The sequence below is a fragment of the Haliotis rubra genome, unplaced genomic scaffold (genome assembly GCF_003918875.1).
Source record: "Haliotis rubra isolate DU_JTF1 unplaced genomic scaffold, ASM391887v1 Scf415, whole genome shotgun sequence".
NCBI lineage: Eukaryota > Metazoa > Mollusca > Gastropoda > Lepetellida > Haliotidae > Haliotis > Haliotis rubra.
In genome coordinates, this window is record NW_025767097.1 from 505,927 (window position 1) to 528,328 (window position 22,402).

The 22,402-nt window shown below is 38.9% G+C and overlaps 1 protein-coding gene and 1 long non-coding RNA gene across 2 annotated transcripts in view; one reads left to right on the forward strand and one right to left on the reverse strand.

Annotated features, from left to right (window-relative positions):
- Positions 1–24: 24 nt before the first annotated feature.
- On the forward strand, positions 25–19,583 carry LOC124288321. Its single transcript, XR_006901424.1, has 3 exons — positions 25–1,579; positions 11,904–11,906; positions 19,571–19,583. It is a non-coding gene; the product is annotated as an uncharacterized LOC124288321 (long non-coding RNA).
- LOC124288318 (cytosolic non-specific dipeptidase-like) overlaps positions 3,414–22,402 on the reverse strand; it is a 33,187-nt gene continuing 14,198 nt past the window's right edge. Inside the window, exons 2-14 of the mRNA XM_046724827.1 lie at positions 18,466–18,589; positions 14,436–14,606; positions 13,103–13,183; positions 12,594–12,668; positions 12,005–12,085; positions 10,164–10,237; positions 8,225–8,299; positions 7,454–7,598; positions 7,077–7,176; positions 5,604–5,775; positions 5,095–5,180; positions 4,638–4,804; positions 3,414–4,232 (exon numbers count right to left, since the gene is read on the reverse strand). Of these exons, the coding sequence (XP_046580783.1) occupies positions 4,185–4,232; positions 4,638–4,804; positions 5,095–5,180; positions 5,604–5,775; positions 7,077–7,176; positions 7,454–7,598; positions 8,225–8,299; positions 10,164–10,237; positions 12,005–12,085; positions 12,594–12,668; positions 13,103–13,183; positions 14,436–14,606; positions 18,466–18,589 (1,399 nt within the window). The 3' untranslated portion in view covers positions 3,414–4,184. The remainder of the gene's footprint in view (positions 4,233–4,637; positions 4,805–5,094; positions 5,181–5,603; positions 5,776–7,076; positions 7,177–7,453; positions 7,599–8,224; positions 8,300–10,163; positions 10,238–12,004; positions 12,086–12,593; positions 12,669–13,102; positions 13,184–14,435; positions 14,607–18,465; positions 18,590–22,402) is intronic.

The window sequence follows — 22,402 nt, forward strand, 5'->3', positions numbered from 1 at the left end:
TATTAAATATTAAATCTAATATTCAAAATGTTAGATTCATTTCAGAAACAGTCCCTGGCAAGGAAACTTGGTTTTATTAATACTATCATATGCTACACATCATGCCAAACAGATATTGCATGTTTTACATAACATATTAATAAATGTTCTGTTTGATGGAAGAGAGGTGGCCATCAGGTTCAAGTGTTAGCTCATCATGCAGACCCCCAAGGTTTTATTCTTTCCATGGTTAAGGTGTGTTAAGCCCATTGTAGTGTATCATAAATTGCTCATGGATTTCATAGAATATGGCTGGGTGTAGGGTACATTTTGAAAGCCATCAAAGTATGTTTACTGTAAGGTACAATTACTTTTATTGGTTTTTGACTGTTAAAATGTGGATTTTGTAAAGTAAGATTTTTATTTATTACAGCTTTTGTATTTAGTACTTTACAAAGTATTTATTACTTAACCTAATTAGTAGATTTTATCTATTTTCAAAAGGTCTTTTCAAATAATATTTCCTGTTTTTCTGGTGCTATCAGAAGTGTATGACTATTTGATAATAATTTGTTTGATATTTTGTACTATTTTTCAGAGGAAATAGGAAAATGATGTGAACAGTTAACAGAATTTGCTATTACTATTTGTGCCATGAATCTGTAGAATTCCATGATGTAGATGTGCGAGACCAGAGATGAGAATTGTAGGTTGTACAAACTGTCAGTTTGTGATTTTCATCCTGGATAGATCACCAGCCAACTGTTTACCTGTGCTCTGTCTATGGTGGATGTTGACAGGTAAATGTGGCTTGGACTGGTTATGGCTGGTAGAAATGGGGTATACAAAATGTATCTATATTGTTAGCATAGTGATCTCTGCTTCATACGACTTCAATAATCTGTAAAGTTGGAAATATATTCAGATTTATGTGAAATAAGATGCATTGCTTTCTGTTTCAAGAATAACCACTCTCTGATGGGTTTTTTCCTTTTTGATGTTTCATCACTTGATTTGCCTTTCAACCAATACAGAATATCAGATAAAATGTGCCGATTTTAAACCATGATGGAAAGTTTGGCACTGTTAATCTTGTCAAGCAGTAAATGTTTTTATTTATTTATTTTTCAAATATTGGGGTGCCATTCTTAATTTTATATTTCTTGCAAGCCTACAGGCAAGTACCAACTTACAGTGTTTGAAGCAGACTTCTGTACATGGTGACTTCAGTGAAGTACAATATTTGCCACAAGTGACCTTGGCACATAGAAAATTGATAGACGAAAATTAGAGAAAAATGATATAAAAGTTAAAACTGTTCTCAAAGAACACATTGTTTCCAATGTCCATGAAACTGCAGTGTATCTGATAATAATTATTAGATTGTCAGATAATTTTTAATATTCACAAGCAAATAAAGGTTATGTCAGTTTTACTGGCTTAGTACTGAGTGCACATAAAGACTACTTGCAGACTCATCTAGAAGTTGGGCATGGTGTGCCCTGGGGGCTTTCCATAGTGTTTCTCAATGAAATTGTTGCTATAATAATCCATGTGAGCCAATTGTTGTAATTTTCAAAAACAGTTCTTCAGACTTTGGGTCTGTCAGGTTCAAAAGCTTATAAGATGTCATTCGTTTTAGGCAGTAGTTTTGGTTCTGGTCCAGAAACACCCACTTGACTGATGTTGGTAGGTCTGTTAGAGAGAGTAGTCTGTTGATAACTTGCTAAAGGTAATTGCACGCTCAATGTGTCAGTCAAATTGTAGCAAGAAGTGCCAATAACTGTCTGAACTTTGATGGAATTGGAATTAGACAAGGTTTTTTAATGGGAAAAAAATAAGAGAATTAAACTCATTGAGAAAATTTGAGTATTTATTTAACCTATAATCTTATGATGTTTTATGCCCCGTATATGTGCTGTTTTATGTTGTGAGAACCAAGAGAGGTTCGTGTTTTACTGGTGGAGTGTGTCTGTCTGCTGCTTCGTGTCCTGTTGTAGCCAACAACGTTGCTATTGCTGCATGCACTAACTACTATTGTGAAAGTGTAGTCCTATTGTTTTCACAACATTGGGGTTTGTAAGACATCTTTCTAGATGATAGGTTGTCTATGTTGTACCTAGTATACTCTTCATTTTCTATATGGCACCGAAATTGAATCTATTTTAATAAAATACAATCAAATATTGATCCTAATGTTCTTACGTGTGGCACTCTCTTACAGTGCTGGCACTCTCTTATAGTGCTGGCAAGCAGTTGGTGTAGTCAGCATAGACACTCAGACTGAACAGTGTCTTGGGTAGCCAAGTAGTCTACTACAGTCGGTAATAATCCACCTGTCATGGGGGGGGGAGAGAAGAGAGAGAAAGACTTGGTTTCCGCCACCATTTGATGATCATGTGCTAAACAGACACAATTTCCTGCTGTCTGACTCATTGTGGCATTTGTATCAGCATACAAGTGAGTGAGTTTAGTTTTACACCGCACTCCACAATAGTCAAGCTACATGGCGGCGGTCTGTAAATAACCGAATCTGGACCAGACAATCCAGTGATCAACAGCATGAACATCGAACTACACAATTGGGATACGATGACATGTGTCCACCAAGTCAGCGAGCCTGACCACCCAATCTCGTCAGTTGCCTCTTACAAGCATGGGTTACTGGAGACCATTTCTAACCCGGATGTTTTGATTGGAAGTATAGATGACAACTGATTGAAGAGCAGGAAATCTCTCACTCCAGAGAACCCACGAATGGGAAGTGACAAACCAGTGGTAGATGAGCCTGTTGTGTTTTTGTATCATGTTAATTAACCTTAATAAATGTCTCACAGATATGGAACAGAATGCATAAAATTAGCAGGTATTTTAAGTAAAATACCTTGTCCCCAATCCCTTTCATACTTGTGAATAAAATATGTTTAAATCAACCAATCAAATCAACAGAATGCAAATTATTAAGATATCTTTAATTAATGAAAATAGAGTAAATGTATTCAAAAAATGGAATCAACATTTACAGATATTGAAGGAGCTATAGCAGCAGTGTCTGAACACTGATGTCATATTAATTCTTACACTGATTTTGACAATGCAAAATTCATACATCTCAAATATTTCAGTAACAAGTATTCATATGTATTCATTTCATACATATTCACAACATTTTGCTGGTTACAAAACACAAATGGAAATTAAAAGAAACACTTCTAGAAGAATAACCATCTAATGCTGTCGTAAAGTGACAACTTTCAATGCTTTTATTAATAGAATACTGAAAAAGCAAGAAATGTGAAAGGGAGACTCCACATGTGGTTATCTCCCCCTTATGACAATTCTTTGAGACAAGACAAGTGGCCTGTTGTTTTGTCAAATTTGACACAAAAGGTGCCACGATAAAAAGATGCACACCTTTCACAATTTAATTGTTAAAGAGTAAATGAAAATTAAATATTACATACACAACAGTAAAATTTGATCAGACTGGTTATGCCTATTATCATCTAGGTCTGTTTAAACATGACTATCTGAATAACTATATTGGTGAATCAAGACTTTTTATTTCCAATTTGTTACATAAATCAGATATATTCTAAAATTTTACACTATAGACTTCAGAGTTAAAAAAGGATTTGTAGTTTGTGTAAAAACGATATACAACTACTTAATGATACCAATGATAACTAGACTTTTTGACATTTCATAAAACTAAAAAAAATTTTTATCATGATTTAATCTTTCTCATAACAAACAGCTTCTTTGAAATAACATGACACAAAATATGATTGATTTCAGATATAAACATAACAAAATATTAATCACTTCATGAACTAAGTAGCAGGTGTCATCTGTCATATTGTTGCTGATTATCTAGTCATGACACAGCAGTTGATGATGGTGTCAGCGCTCAGATCAACCATGTCTACACGTCAGAACCAGTCCCCATACCACAATTGTAAAAAGTAAAGAACTGTTCTCAACAGACAGCTGCTCATTCTCAAATTGATAGCTTTGTCTTTTTGTGATTGAGAAGATCATTACCTGTAACGCTGACACAGGTAAGTAACTGCCACTTGCAAGGTAAAGCAAAGTTTAAACAATCAAATTAACAGGACTGCTGATGATCCCAAGCCTGAGCCTACCACCCGAACATCCCTCCTTCATGACTATCCCCTAGATATTGTACAGGTGTCTGAGCTGCATCACGCCAACTTGGAGACCTCATCCATATATGCTCCAAGAACCTTCACCTTTAAGAAAGAGAGAGAGTATGGTTTTAAGCCGCTTTTAGCAAAATTCCAGCAATATTGTCTGGGGGACAACAGAAATAGGCAACAGCTTCTTTCATATTTGTATAGTTAATCTGTCATGCTTGGTTTGGAGGCTCAGCTGTGGGGGGTAACTGGAGCTAAACACTTAATGCAGCAAATACTGTAATAAAGAAACTATTTTGCACAACTTTCACAATTTGGTTGTTCCAAAGACACAGTGCAAGGTTGTTTCAAGGATAAAGAGTGGTACTTGTCTGCTATATATATAGCATTTTGTCATCTAAAATAACAATAGTAAAGATTGCTCAAAACAAGGCAGAAGGGTTGCACGTCAAAGTAGTCCTCTGGTCGGACATCTACAATGTAGGGACATTAACCACTCACCCCGTTAATGTAGTTTTCTCTGTTGATCTTCTCGTTCTGGGAGTGAGCTCCGTCATCACATGCACCAATCGGCAACAACATCACATTTTTGCCTGTCGCCTCTTGGAAGGTCAAGGTCACAGGGATGCTTCCTCCTTCACGAGTCATGTCAGGTTCGACGCCAAACACTACAACATATTGAGCATGGATTACTCCATGGGAACACAGTAATCTTTATCGCTGTGGCCATTCAGCGTCTGGTCTGGAGCAGGCAAACCAGCATCAGAAAGTATGACCTGTGACTGTCACTATCACGGTCAGTCCCCAAACGTATCTACTCAATCGATTTTCGTCTACAAGTAAGAAGTATCTGGGTAATTGGTGAGCAGTGGGGTTCAACTAGTATATAGGTCTGTGGTAGGAAAATCCTGCATATGCTCACCTCAAGAAAATTCATTAGTCACTCGGAGTTACCTACCCTTTTTCATAGCCTGTCTGCCAGCCAAATAATGGGGATGGTTGAAGTCGCTGAGCCAGTACCGGCCACCATGGCCCATGGACACTCTGAATAAACAGTTGATAAACATATGTCACATACAGTACATTGTTTGCTTGCTGGTTGTTCAGAGCTGGTGAATATGACAACGGACCGTTTATAACTAAGTTTAAACACTCAGCCTGTGATCGATAAAAACAGCCACAATCCACACTGTCACCCCAGTCACCGAGCCTAACAACGTAATCTGTTATGGTATCTGTTAGCAATACTCAGGAGGCAACGTTGTACTGGGTGTATTTGTTCGAATATATTTTAAGAATATGAATGTACTACTCTTGACCCAATCACAATATACAGTTGCACCAATCATCTTCTACCTTATCATATTTGCATATTTATTTGTTGGATACATCTGCTATATATATTAGTAGTAAGTGTTAACACCAATTCATTCGCTGAAATTAACAACAAACTCTCCTGCGCCTTACTTCATCTTGTTGGGGCTGCCGCTCTCCTTGTGGGCCTTCTCCAGGTGAGCTACAACCAGTTTCTCAACTTGTGCTGGCTCCAGCTCGGGAACAATACGGATGGAGAACTTTCCGATGACCTTCTTTGGAATGACAGTCTTGGCTCCCGTGCCACTGAATGCTCCCTCCACACCTGTGCAGAAAGATTGACAGATAATGCATTGCCATGTACACACAATTATAGAGAGATAACATATTACCATATACAGAGAGATAACACAGCATATTACCATAGAGAGAGATAACATATTACCATATACAGAGATAACACAGCATATTACCATACAGAGAGAGATAACATATTACCATAGAGAGAGATAACAGCATATTACCATACAGAGAGATAACACAGCATATTACCATATACAAAGAGATAACACCACATCTTACCACATACAGGGAGAGATAACACAGCATATTACCATAGAGAGAGATAACAGCATATTACCATACAGAGAGATAACACAGCAAATTACCATACAGAGAGTGAGATGACACAGCATATTACCATATACAAAGAGATAACACCACATCTTACCACATACAGGGAGAGATAATACAGCATATTACCATAGAGAGAGATAACAGCATATTACCATATACAGAGAGATAACACCACATCTTACCACATATAGGGAGAGATAACACAGCATATTACCATAGAGATAACACAGCATATTACCATATAGAGAGATAACACAGCATATTACCATATAGAGAGAGATAACATATTACCATACAGAGAGATAACACAGCATATTACCATAGAGATAACACAGCATATTACCATATAGAGAGATAACACAGCATATTACCATAAAGAGAGAGATAATGGCCTTGATTGTTAGCGCTATGAGCATACCTAGTGTGGAGTTTGGCGTTATAACGTTATATAAATGGACACATTATTATTATTATTAGATAACATATTACCATACAGAGAGATAACACAGCATATTACCATATAGAGAGATAACACAGCATATTACCATAAAGAGAGAGATAACATATTACCATAGAGAGATAACACAGCATATTACCATATACAGGGAGAGACAACACAGCATATTACCATACGGAGATAGATAACATATTACCATATAGAGATATAACACAGCATATTACCATACAGAGAGAGAGATAACATATTACCATATAGAAAAATAACACTACCATACAGAGAGAGAGATAACACAGCATATTACCATGTACAGAGATAACACAACACATTACCATGTACAGAGAGATAACACAACATATTACCATATACAGAGCAATACAGCATATTACCATATACAGAGAGAGATAACATATTACCATAAAGCGAGAGAGATAACACAACATATTACCATAAAGCGAGAGAGATAACATATTACCATATAGAGAGATAACACAGCATATTACCATATACAGAGGGATAACACAGCATATTACCGTGTACAGAGAGAGAAGGGAAGCGCCATCTGGACATAAGGATTTGTTCCTTCTCAGCATGGATGAGCTTCTCCGCACCAAGGTCCTTTCTGTAGTCTTCCTGCAAGTATCAAGTGTACATCAGATTCAGTCTACACTTCTCCATTCCTAGTCACAGCCTACAACTCAACATATTTCATCCTATGGTGGATGTCTGTAAATAATCGAATCTTGACCACACAATCCAGTGATTAACATCATGAGCATTGATGGGATAAACCACATGCAGTTGGGATACGATGATATCACCCGATCCTGCTCTAACATGGATCTTCACTGGTCTCATGAGTGGGTAGTTATGACAGTCGTAAGTATGTAATGACGAAAAATGTATGTACCACGTCAAAATCAATCGGTTTATAGAGTTGCCTTTCTTCGTCTGTGACAGGGAGCACGCCCTCGTTGATGCCGGGGATGAGTATCTCCCCCTTGTTGTTGACCAGCGTCCCCAACAGGCCGACGAGGTCCACCATGGCCTCATGACTGCAGCCCAAGAACAATACAATAATGTGACAGTGCTGACGAGTGATCAACAACACCATACTATGATCATGGCCTGGCACAATGAATTACATCATCCTGGACCTCTGAGGCATCTGTGCCCTCTCTTAATGTTTCATTAACAAAGCATTGACGTGAAATTCGTGGTGACAAAATGTCACTTATTGTTTACATTAGAAGCAGCCAATCATAGAAAGGGAGAGAATTCCATTGTAACTCAGTCTAAGTGAACTTAAGCTCAGTATTATTCGTCACACTGTTATACTGAGTCTAACAAACCTTAGTAGAAGGTGGCGTCAGCTAACTTTTGAGCGACCAATGACCATCCAATCAAACGGCCGAAAGGATTTAACCAATCAGACAATGCCTACTATCTAGGGTTCGGCGGGACTTACAAAATGGATTTTCTTTTACACGGTTGCTGACACTGATCTCTCAACTAACGAAAATCTCACAAATCACAGATATTTGACCTGAAGTATATATACACTATGGGGTTTCTGCTGAAATGGTTAACATTGGCTAATATTTCCAAAGATGACATCCTGGAATATTGACAAAAATACATTATCACCTTCTGCCTGGCAAGTGAACAGATCAATACTTACACTGTTCCTCCAAAGACACCAGAATGGAGATCCTTTGATGCACACTCAACCTCCAGGAAAAAATAGCAGATGCCTCTGGGAACATTGAATTAGGAACATTCACATAAAAATAATAGAAATCTGCTGTTCACAATAACAATAACAATAACACCAAAAGTAACCATGAAAATAAAGAATCATACTGCTACTTTTCAAGGAGAAACCTTTTCAGCCAATACACTTATAGTTCTGTCGGCTTTGCAAGAATGGATTTTTAAGCTGTTGATTGGACGATTCAGTCAGATTCAGTCAGGAGTATACAGGTAAGATTTACAGTAACTTCGAATATGAATCATGATTGTCCTGTTTTCGATCATGGACGTGATCTGTCCTCCGAATTCGATAATCCGACAATTTGCTGTGCAATGGACGATGTCGGATTAACGCGACTTGACTACGCCTTTCAGTGGAAAAGTAATCCTCCTTCAATTAGATGATTACATATGACACTTATAACATCTAAAGGCAATATAATGTCTTGATGTAATATTTATAATATGAGGAACACCACATTTGGGTGTATATTGTTACTACTTCATGAGGTGAATGAAAACTAGGAAGCAGATAGCTGTTTAAGTACATGTGAAACCATCCTCGTAAGGATGGCAAAAGCGCAATAACTTGGTTATTGGCTGCAAGAGTTGTATGCTCCCCAGGGAGTTGAGATTGATAATACAATGTGCCATTCATATTGACATCAAGTGATCGAGGGAAAAAAACAGTACCTTGAGCATGTACTAGTTGCATGGATATGTGCGTTATATAAATATCCGATAATAATAACAATAAATAATAACAAGAAGACAAAGTCATCAATATCCCCCGCAATGGCAAAATACTCTTATGAATATGTCTACTAGCTATGATTATGTCAAATGTTTTGGTGTGTATATGGCAAAGTGGAAGGAGAGTATTGAAAGGTTTTAAAGTTCCGCTCCAGGAAGGAGCACTACCCCCAAATTCAGTCAAAACCAAACTTGTTGCCATGGAAACACAAAAAATATTGTAGTCAGAATTCCAAAACTACCAAAAGGCACCAGTAAATCACCATACCTATCTATGTGAAAAGTCTGGTGAAGAAATGGTGATCGGTTTTAAAGCTCTGCTCCGGAAAAGAGCACAACCACCAAATTCAGTCGAAGTCGAACTTGTTGCAACAGAAACACAACAATACAAAACTACCAAAAGGCACCAGTACACCACCAGACCAATCTATGTGCCAAGTTTGGTGAAGAAATATTGAATGGTTTTAAAGTTCTGCTCCGGAAAAGAATACTACCACCAATTTCAGTCAAAGCCAAAGGTGTTGCCATGGAAACACAAAAAATATCATGATCAGAAATCCAAAACTACCAAAAGGCACCAGTACACCACAAGACCTATCTATGTGCCAAGTTTGTTGAAGAAATATTGAACGGTTTAAAAGTTCTGCTCCAGAAAAGACAAATGTGCACGGACGCACGCACGCACACGCACACGCACACACACACGGACGGACGCACGGAATGCATTTTAATACCCCCGCAAAACGTGTTGTGGGGGATAATAACAGTGGTAAGATAATGATTGTGGACACATAACAAGGCAAGTAGGTAACTGGAGGTTATATGTAATGGCAATGGAGAAATAGAAGGCAGGCGGTAAATCCAGCTGCTGGCACCTCTGCCACTGATGTGCAGGAGGGTTTTAAAGTCGCATCCATAAATTGAAATTAAATACATACATTTTTACCTTTATATGTATCACTTCCAAATGTCATTCAAAGACAAATAACATCACCCTTTGAAACGCAAACAGTCTGGAATATTTTCCTCCACCCAGCCCATGTCACACCTGGGATTTACAACTACGGATTACTGAGCTGGCACTATATCGGGATGTTTTGACTCGGGTGACTGACCTGAGACCGTACGTGATGCACGGCTTCTTCTTCCCCAGCCAGTAGTTGTCTGAGATGCACACAAAGTCGGTGCCCTGTAAAACATGAATAAGAGAAAGAGATCTAATGCAGCTCTTACATGAAAACATGAAATTATCTTAGTGCTAAGAATATAAACCTATGTTAAAGTGTGGTAAGGGAGTCATGAACATCTTAGCGCTAAGTTCGCTTTGTGGAGCAGGGCCTTGGTTAACTAGGGCTGGACTGAGGACACAGAATGGTGACAGGTGAGACTCAAGATGAACAGTTTCTACATTATATTTTTAAAAGAAATTCCAATCGAATATGAGAATCACAATCATGACATTCAGAGATTCTAATGGATGCCATCTGCAACTGGGACACATGAAAACTGAAACATCATGAAGTAACAAAATAGTTTGATTTACAATACAACCAGAAATTATTGAGAAATTAAAGATTGTAATTTTTATAATTTTCTTCACTCATTACTCACATATTAAATGTGAATATTAGCAGAACATAACTCAAAATTCAAACACAGGTGAACAGTTAGTATTTTGTCAAGTCACCATGGGCAGCAATGCAGGCTTCAATGCGGCGGGGCATACTACTGATCAAAGAGGTTAGAAAGTCGTGGTCCATGCTGTCCCAATATCGGACCACCTCTTCTTTCATTTCAGCAATATTTTTGTCAGATTTGTCTTATTGACACTTTCCTTCATAAGTCCCCAAACAATTTCTATTGGATTTAGGTCAGGGCTATAGCTTGGCCAGTCTAATAATGTCATATTTTGGGTCCGAAACAAGGCCTGTGAATGCTTTGAACGATGTTTTGGGTCGTTGTCCTGCTGGAAAATCCAAAAATTTCCATAGAACACGTGAGCAGATGGAAGTAAATGTCCCTCGAGAATATCTGTGTACCGCTCACTGTTCATATTCCCTTTAAATACACAGAGGGGCGTTGCCCCTAACACAGATATGCCACCCCACACGTTAAATTTCGGACTGTACTTGGGGCGCTGATACAAAGGTTTTTCACTTTGTTTGGTCCCGAATTTCAGTGTATTAGGAAACAGCAACACAGAACTTTCATCTGACAAAATCACATTGTCCCAGTCAAAATTTCTATGCTGTAAGCACCAGTTCAACCTTCGCTCCTTTTGTTCAGGTTTCATGATCTGTGATGGAATTCCTCGACTTTTCTGCCAACCCATTGCATGCAGCTCAGTTCTAATTGTCTCCTTACAGACAGCCACAGTTCCTCTATCAATCATATCCAGCCTTAAGTTTTCTAAACTCCTTCGTTTGTTTTTAGAAACAAGAATACAAAGCCGCCTCCTGTCACCGACAGTCAATTTTCTGGGCCTACCTGTGCCTCCCTGGTGCTCAATGCCATATCCATTTGCAATATTTTTCAAAACACGATAAACAGTGGACAAAGGGATGCCTGTCCTACTTGAAATCCCTTTAGCTGATCTGATGTCCTTGTTATAATACTCTAAAATCAACTTCCTCTTCTCTAAATCATCCATACTGAGGATCACTGAAAATGTCGTCTGCTAGCAAGTAAACAAAGGAGGATAACTCTTCACAAACTAATGAAAAAAGGATTAACAGAGTTGTCTCTCTTGAATGAAACCAAACCCTTGATAGCTGGTCAAAGTTGTTTATACTAGAAATCCAATTAAACATATTCCTAAAATTCTCAATAATTTCTGGTCATACTATAGCTCTAAGCTTGTCCTACAGTTACACTCCTCAAGCACTTTCAAAACCATAACGCAAAACCAAACTGTCAGCTATTTTTGCCATTCTGTATGTCTATATGCTGATCCCACCTTGAGGAATGTGTCCTTCTTTGAAAACACAAGATCGTCCAAACCCTCTGAGCCAGACTCTTCCATCCCCTCAAAACAAAACTGTCAAGAGAAAAGATCAAACAATAATTAAATAATCGTATCAGTGAAGTTTTCCAATTCAAGTTTCAGCTTTACAAAGATGTATTCTAATTTACTGATAACATGAAGAAATCAATCTAATTTGGATCAAATGCCTAGGCTTTAATGCCTACAAGGAAAATACAGTTCACAAAATACATATTTTCAAATACCATAAATTTCGAGTTTATGTAGTTATATTGTGTCACGGGTTTGTAGAAATGACTTGTACTTCACTGATAACAGGCCCAATAAAGAGGAAAAAGGTTTTAATGCTTAGTTCCACATTACTGGATTACCTGCACTGTTAAAGGACACACAGGACTTAACACAATTACTTTAAAACATTCATTTTGAGCAGAATCATTTACTTTTCAAATCCCACTGTGTGTCACTGAGGATTCCTCAAGGATTACAAACTGTCATCCATATATAATTACAGTCTGCACGCACAGTCAGTCCATATCATTCAGACCGGCACCACCCTCACCTTCATGTTGACTGGGACGTCCATCTTGAGTTCTTGCATTGCCTCTATACAGTTGATCCAGTCCAGCACAGGGCCCTAGGGAGATATGATAAATATACACGAAAGCTACATCAGGGGGATGTGCTGATGGATTTTCCTGACTGATTATGGTCTTGCATTATGGGATGGTCTCAGCAATCATGGCGGGGGACACCAGGAATGACAATAACACACTGTATCTATGAAGGGAATAGAACACAGGCCCTCGGCCTTCTGCAGACCAACAACCCGTTTTATTCAAGGCTGTCGTAAGTCTATGTTACAGTATGGGAGGTACGACAGTCGTAGCACTATGATAGCTTTGTGAAACGGCGCCCATGTTTCATCATATCGATGATCATTTTCAGCCAATGACAGTCCTTACAGTGTGGTGTCATTCAATCAGTAACAAACGTGTAAACCTTCACCTTGTCATCTGTAGACTCCCCTCCTGTGTCACCTTTTCAACTGTAGATTCCCTCCCGCCTCACCTTGTCATCTGTAGATCCCCGCCCGTACAGCTTGCCATCCTTCTCAGTAAGGACAAATGGCTCAGTGTCCCAGCCATCTTCCTGTGTACATAGACTCGAATCATCAACACTGCATTCTGATTGGTCAAAACATCTTTAAAACGGAGGGGACATGATGTAGAATGTTGTATGGACTAAAGGGTAAACTGACCTTGGCATCAGATGTACAATGCATTTGAGTGCATCAAGGCGCTAAAAATTTAATAACGATGAGCACACATAGCTTACTTCTTCATAAACAGTTTAATTTTAGGGACCGTTCATAATTTATATCTAGGGGATGATGATGATTTTTATGGAGAAGCATTTACAATGTGACTGACCCCTCCCCTCCCCCCAAAAAATAAAAAAATTATGTACAAAGTAAGTGACCCCCCTGCATGTCATGTACAAAATCAATGACCCAACCTCCACCTTCCCATATTTTTTATGCATTTAAAAATATTCTTATGTACAAAATTGATGACCCCCACTAGTACATGTGTACAAAATTGATGACTGACTGACTGACTGACTGACTGAGTTTGGTTTTACGCTGCTTTTAGCAATATTCCAGCAACATCACAGCGGGGGACACCAGAAATGGGCTTCACACAATGTACCCATGTTGGGATTCGAACCTGGGTCTTCGGCGTGACGAGTCAACGCTTTAACCACTAGGCTACCCCACCGCCCCACAAAATTGATGACACCCCCCCTAATATCATCATCATCACCAACAAGTTTATGTGTCACCCCTCCCAATCGAGGGGTATTGCTAACAATCGTATGACATAATATGATGCAAGCAGTGCCCAGAGTTTTTTAGTTCACTGTGTACACATTCATTCTACCGATTTTCACAGCTTTATTTAAACTATTTTATACATTAAATCGTTTGAACACTCAACTTAAACACAATTAACCATTTTTATAGCAGTTTTAACCTTGTCAGAATATGTTTCACTGATTTTAAAATCCAACCGAGAGGCAGACGCCATTTTGTTTACATGACACATAGTGGGTAGCGGTCTTCAAAATAAAATAAAATGATATTTTGTACATTTAACATGGCAGTAAGATATATATGTTGTATGCATACAACTTCCAAGATAGCATGCGCACATTGGCCCAACTTTGGCAATGTTGGCAAAACCATTGCCAACTTTGGGCCAACGTCTGAATGCTATCTGGGTTATAGTGTCTGACAGTGTCTATCTGTGTGTGCAAGTGTGTCTGAGTAAGGTTTTTGCAGGTCAGCTCAAAGAAGAAAAAGTTTTGACAGTCGAGATGTGAATGGCAAGATAAAGCAAACCTTCTCTGCAGGTTGAACATCAAGATGGCCATACACCAGGATTGTTTTCTTGGCAGGATCTTCACCAAGTTGCCCAAGCAGGACTGGTGGGAGGGGGATCTTAGAACCATCTGGGAGGGTCTGGTCTCCAAGTTCCTCCAACCAACACTTGGCGCCAAGTTTCTCTAGCTCCTGTGGGAAGACATAATATTCGTAATATAGTATATACAAGCACAACACTCCATCTCCTCATGGTTTATTCTCACTGCAGCGCTTTATTCAAGAGACTAAAAAATAGTGTTGCAATAAGCCATCAGGGCACAATCACATGCATCAGCTGCAATAAGCCATCAGGGCACAATCACATGCATCAGCTGCAGTAAGCCATCAGGGCACAATCACATGCATCAGGTGCAATAAGCCATCAGGACACAATCACATGCATCAGCTGCAGTAAGCCATCAGGGCACAATCACGCATGCATCAATAACACATATCAGCTGCCAATCAGGGCACAATCACATGCATCAGCTGCAATAAGCCATCAGGGCACAATCACATGCATCAGCTGCAATAAGCCATCAGGGCACAATCACATGCATCAGCTGCAATAAGCCATCAGGGCACAATCACATGCATCAGCTGCAATAAGCCATCAGGGCACAATCAGATGTTGCCAGACTCATTTAAAGGAAACTTAAAACAGTGAATGTTTTAATTAGCAAACACAACTTATTGATACTGATATTGGTAAATATTTATGATTATTTGAGCATTTCATAAGTATCTCTAAGTGCACAGGAATCCTTCGAGAGATGCGCACATCACCAACATGTCACCAGCATGTCACCAGCTGGTGACCAATACAACTCCTGTCAACCTTTTCTTAAATAGACAAAGGAAATAATTTCTCAAAAGAAGAACCCTTGTTTAATCCATTCCACTATTAAAAAAAACAAATAAATGTAAATAGCATTAAAACAATGAGAACCATATTGTTTATTCCCGGTGTTTAAGATCAATATCAACTGACCAGAGAGTTTCTAAGCATGTAGATGAGCATAAGGATGGGATGTAGTTCAAACGGGATGTAGTTCTTATGGCAGTAAACCGTTCTGCCTACATGCACAAGGGATCATCTCAAAGCTATTTTATGCTTTTTCATTGGTGTTGAATATGTCTCATCTATTGATCATAAAGTATATGTTTAGATCAGTGTATGAAATAAGGCCCATCTGACCGCCCGAGACGGGCTAGATTTCTGTTGGACGGTCTAATTTTACAGCTAGCCATCCTGATGGACAGGTGCAAAAAAAATATTCAGATAACGTGTCCAATGGCACTGTCTATTTAGTATATAAGAAGGACTGGTTAAATCTCTTCTGGGCTGGTAAGTTTTTGAAGTTACCAGCCCAAATGTCTGTCTGGGTTTTTGGCTTATTTCATACACTGTTGAGATACGAAAAAGGGTATGATACCCATGGAAAAGCTTAAATCAGCCATCGTATTAAATGTCTCAAAATATATAGGTGGCATGACCACCCGAAGATCAACAGTACCGGATATTATTTGTAAATTGTTATGACATGCCGTTTGCTTCCCAGTTTAATTCCCCCAAAGGATTATCGTATATCAGCTTATATCTCTATCCCCCATCCCGACCCCAACCACCGACACCCAAAATGGATTTGCTTTTGAGACGACCCCTTCTACCTGTTTCTTTTTACAGTGATAGTGAGACTCCATGGCAGCTACATCCTTCATAGTTTCAGTATTAAAGTTATTATTTTTTACGTCAGCTATTGTTTATAATGAAGCTAAGTTTAATTTCAAAGTGGACATTTAAAATTGTCCTTTGTAATATAATATCATCTCACACTACTTTGCATAAAGCCATGGCCTGTTCCAAATAAGTCGCTTTGGACTTAGAAAAAGACCGCATTTCTCATTTCTGCACTAATCTCTCCTCAGTAAAGTCCTTTTTCTACGTTTCCTATCTCCCTACCACTGAGACTGTAGTTAGGCTGAACTTAGTTTAACAGATATTTCACACTTACACATATTAACTACATAAATTGTAGATATCAATGCGAAACAAGAAAAAATTGTGTCCAGGGACAAGGATGCCCCCGCTGACATTCATAAGACATATAAAGATCAACAATTGAACAAAATTCACGAACAAGTTCAATAAACATCTAAGCAACTATGACATGCACACCTTTCGAGTCTCAATGAAACATATATATAAGCTTAATCAATTCTGTTGAGCAGTTTTTGTGGAGAAGTGGATAGACTTAATCCCCTATTTCACTATCATCAAAGAGAAATTCAGGAAAATTTATCTAAGTTCAAAATTCTCTAAACATACAAAAAATTATAAAATACGAAAACAAAATATGAGATGGACACCTTTAGAGTCTCTATAAAAGACATATGTAAGCTAAATGAGTTTTGTGCAGTGGTTTTTGAGGAGAAGTGGATAAAGTACACCCCCTGTTGTATGGGACGAACTGGATGAATAGAGCCAATTCAAGTTCAAACATCTGTAGAAGTGACAAAATTAAGAAATTGGATGAACAAGGTATGAGACGCACACCTTTAGAGTCCCAATGAAACACACATAGAAGGCCAATTCTGTTGAGCAGCTTTTGTGGAGAAGTGGATAAAATTCATCCCCTATAACACTATATTCAGAGAGAAATTCAACAAAATTTATGCAAGTTTAAACGGCATTAAAATTGGAAAAATAAATAAAATACAAAATCAAAATATGAGATGCACACCTTTAGAGTCCCTTTAAAGCACATGTGTAATCTAAATGAATTCCATAAAGTAGTTTTTGAGGAGAAGTGGATAACGTACACCAGGTTGGATGGAACGAACAGACTGAATAGAACCAAATGCAACTAAGTTCCCTGTAAAAGTGACAAAATTAAGAAATTGGATGAACAAGGTATGAGATGCACTCCTTTAGAGTTCCAATTGAAGCTCAATCAATTCTGTTGAGCAGCTTTTGTGGAGAAGTGGATAGACTTCACCCCCTACAACAGTATATTCAGAGAGAAATTCAACAAAATTTATGTAAGTTCAAACGGCATTAAAATTGGAAAAATAAATAAAATGAAAAATCAAAATATGAGATGCACGCCTTTAGACTCCCTATAAAGCACTTGTGTAATCTAAATGAATTCCATAAAGTAGTTTTTGAGGAGAAGTGGATAATGTACAACCCCTGTTGGATGGAACGAACACTGGCTGAATAGAACGAGATTCAACTAAGTTCAAACATCTGTAAAAGTGACAAAATAAAGAAATTGCATAAAAAATTATGAAATGCACACCTTTAGAGTCCCTACAAAAGACATGTAGAAGTTCATTCAATTCTGTTGAGCAGTTTTTGTGGAGAAGTGGATAGACTTCATCCCCTATTACACTATCATCATAGAGAAATTCAGCAAAATGTACCTAAGTTCAAATGTCTCTAAACTTACCAAAAAAACAATAAAATAAAAAACAAAATATGAGATGCACACCATTAGAGTCCCAAGAAAGCCCATGTATAAGTTCATTGAATTCCACAGAGCGGTTATGGTGGAGAAATGGATAGAATACATTCCCTGTTTCGTACGGACGGACGGACGGACGCCGAGGGTAACCCTATATGCCCCTGTCATATATGGCGGGGGCATAAAAACAGTTTTTTTTCTATTTCTGACAGTACTTTAGTACACTTGTCCTACTGGCCTAACCATGCCAGCTTGTATGTGAGTGAGTGAGTGAGTGAGTGACTTTACGGCAAGATCACGGCGGTGGACACAAGACATGGGCTTCACACATTGTGCCCATGTGGGGAATCTAATCCGGGTGTTCGCCGTGACGAGCGACCACTTTAACCACTAGGCTCCCCCTCCGCCCAGCTGGTAAGTAAATAAGAGAATAAGAAGATAACAAACATGGATTTAACCATTAGCCATTATCAATTATGAATATTCAGAAACTATGTAATTTAACATGATTTCTACATAAAAAGATTTTGGCAACAACTCACAGCTTTTGTCCATTCCACCATTTTGCGGATCTCTCCTCGTTTTTCTGGCCATGCTGAAACACTCTGAATGGCAACCGTGTCCGCAAGTCTTTTAACATACTTTTCTTGGTTCTTGTCAATGTGTCTAGTAAAACGAAAACAAATGCATCTTACAAGAAAAGACACCTACAACTTATAAAGCCGTCATCTTTAAAGTATACAAACTAAACAAACAATTCATCATGTACCAGATACCTTCCACCATATTGGACATGAACGTATGCAAGTTCCTTCATTAGAAATTATGAGAAACTAGCTGCCTTGTTAAAGTAACAGGGTTTGGGGTGGGCAGTGAAAACAATCACCCCCATCCCCCAACAACCTGAAACAACTGCTATATGTAAATATACTTTTCAGCTTCCGAAGACACTAAAAATACCTATCAATATTCTGACCCACTGGATGCCACTGATGTCATTATGGAACATACTTTTTAGCTTCATTTCCATGTTAATGTCCAATGTTTTATGTTATAAGTTGTATTAATATTCAATTTGAGTTTTTAGGCTTGTATATATTTAATTCTGGAACAGATGAACCAGTGGTTGATATTATAGGCGATGTCACCTGTCATTGAGTCTGTGTTGCTGGGGACCTACTCTACCCAGAATCCCTAGAGGGCTCTCACCACAACTTTATGTCCAGGGTCCCGTTCCTCACGTGAGCGCTACAACAGTTGTAAGTCTATGTTAAAGTAGGATCATCTTAGCGCTATAAGTGTTTGGTGGAACAGGGCCCTGGTTCAGATGTTGTCACTACAGACACACAGATATAACAAGACCTACGCTGTGACACTTGTAAGTCTATGTTAAAGTATGATTATCTTAGCGCTATAATCGTTTGGTGGAACGGGGCCCTGGTTCAGATGTTGTCACTACAGACACACAGATATAACAAGACCTACGCTGTGACACTTGTAAGTCTATGTTAAAGTATGATTATCTTAGCGCTATAATCGTTTGGTGGAACGGGGCCCTGGTTCAGATGTTGTCACTACAGACACACAGATATAACAAGACCTACACTGTGACAGTTGTAAGTCTATGTTAAAGTATGATCATCTTAGCTTATAATCGTTTGGTGGAGCGGGGCCCTGGTTCAGATGTTGTCACTACAGACACACAGATATAACAAGACCTACACTGTGACAGTTGTAAGTCTATGTTAAAAGTATGATCATCTTAAGCTACAATTGTTTGGTGGAGCGGGGCCCTGGTTCAGATGTTGTCACTACAGACACACAGATATAACAAGACCTACACTGTGACAGTTGTAAGTCTATGTTAAAGTATGATCATCTTAGCTACAATTGTTTGGTGGAGCGGGCCCTGGTTCAGATGTTGTCACTACAGACACACAGATATAACAAGACCTACACTGTGACAGTTGTAAGTCTATGTTAAAAAGTATGATTATCTTAAGCTATAAGTGTTTGGTGGAGCGGGGCCCTGGTTCAGATGTTGTCACTACAGACACACAGATATAACAAGACCTACACTGTGACAGTTGTAAGTCTATGTTAAAGTATGATTATCTTAAGCTATAAGTGTTTGGTGGAGCGGGGCCCTGGGTCAGATGTTGTCACTACAGACACACAGATATAACAAGACCTACACTGTGACAGTTGTAAGTCTATGTAAAAGTATGATCATCTTAAGCTATAAGTGTTTGGTGGAGCGGGGCCCTGGTTCAGATGTTGTCACTACAGACACACAGATATAACAAGACCTACACTGTGACAGTTGTAAGTCTATGTTAAAGTATGATTATCTTAAGCTATAAGTGTTTGGTGGAACGGGCCCTGGTTCAGATGTTGTCACTACAGACACACAGATATAACAAGACCTACACTGTGACAGTTGTAAGTCTATGTTAAAGTATGATTATCTTAGCGCTATAAGTGTTTGGTGGAACGGGGCCCTGGTTCAGATGTTGTCACTACAGACACACAGATATAACAAGACCTACACTGTGACAGTTGTAAGTCTATGTTAAAGTATGATTATCTTAGCGCTATAAGTGTTTGGTGGAACGGGGCCCTGGTTCAGATGTTGTCACTACAGACACACAGATATAACAAGACCTACACTGTGACAGTTGTAAGTCTATGTTAAAGTATGATCATCTTAGCGCTACAATTGTTTGGTGGAACGGGGCCCTGGTTCAGATGTTGTCACTACAGACACACAGATATAACAAGACCTATGCTGTGACTCAACGAACATGAATGAACATCACGTTCCTGAAGTGCAGAGGTTATAAGTTCCTGTGCTTGTTCATACCTGCAAGATAACTTACTGAATCAACATAGTTGCCACAATCATGCATTTGAAATCTGCATTATCGCCCACTTGTCTGTGACTGATAACACATTTAACTACCAGCAGTGCATACTGAAAAATAACAGTACAACAACAGATAACAGCCCCACAATCTTGATTCAAGTCATTCAATAATCATTATTCCAGAGCTCAATTGAGCATATTAAAACTTCAATACAAAATCATATCATGGTTAAATGTTTCTAAGCAATATTGTATGTACATCACTATGAAAAATCTGAAATGACTCAGGCTATCCTCCTTCAACAAGGAACTGACAAGTCACTACTCCATTGCCTATAGCCTTGACCTTTGTTCAATAAAGTGTCATTAACAAAGAGCTGCATATGTTCATTCAAGATTTATTACTCATCCAGAATTATTTCCTGTCTGAATATTGACTTTAACCAAACATGCTCAAGAACTATATTTTGCTGCCCATGACTGACTGACTGACTGACTGAGTTTGGTTTTACGCCGCTTTTAGCAATATTCCAGCAATATCACGACGGGGGACACCAGAAATGGGCTTAACACATTGTGCCCATGTGGGGAATCGAACCCGGGTCTTCGGCGTGACGAGCCAACGCTTTAACCACTAGGCTACCCCACCGCCCCTGCTGCCCATGAAGAAACTGAGTAATAAACCAAGCATCATAGTTATATTTACAAAACGTGAATCTAAAAATCTCCTGCCATCTCATGAATCGTGGCAAACAGTTTCTAATTGTCCTGACTGACAATTTTGGCTAGTTCAGTCAAAACCCTGTAGGGTTTAGACAAATTGTTATGTTAAATCTAAACTTTGTACTTAACAGTTTTGGGATAATTTACATTAATCTTTTCTGATTAATCTTTTTCATTTGTCTTACAATAATCAGTATATCCAACCAGGATCCTCAAAATAATATAATATATTATCTGGACAATAATGAATTATCTGGTGACGTGTGTGTGGTGCACGTATGCTGGTGAGGTGTTTGTGGTACAGGTATGCTGGTGAGGAGTGTTTGATACAGGTATGCTGGTGAGGTATGCGTGGTGCAGGTATGCTAGTGAGGTGTGTGTGGTACAGGTATGCTGGTGAGGGGTATGTGTGGTGCAGGTATGCTAGTGAAGTGTGTGTGGTGCAGGTATGCTAGTGAGGTGTGTGTGGTACAGGTATGCTGGTGAAGTATGTGTGGTGCAGGTATGCTAGTAAGGTGTGTGTGGTACAGGTATGCTAGTGAGGTGTGTGTGGTACAGGTATGCTAGTGAGGTGTGTGTGGTACAGGTATGCTAGTGACGTGTGTGTGGTACAGGTATGTGTGGTGCAGGTAATTGCTAGTGAGGTGTTTGTGGTACAGGTATGCTGGTGAGGAGTGTTTGATACAGGTATGCTGGTGAGGTATGCGTGGTGCAGGTATGCTAGTGAGGTGTGTGTGGTACAGGTATGCTGGTGAGGTATGTGTGGTGCAGGTATGCTAGTGAGGTGTGTGTGGTGCAGGTATGCTAGTGAGGTGTGTGTGGTACAGGTATGCTGGTGAAGTATGTGTGGTGCAGGTATGCTAGTGAGGTGTGTGTGGTACAGGTATGCT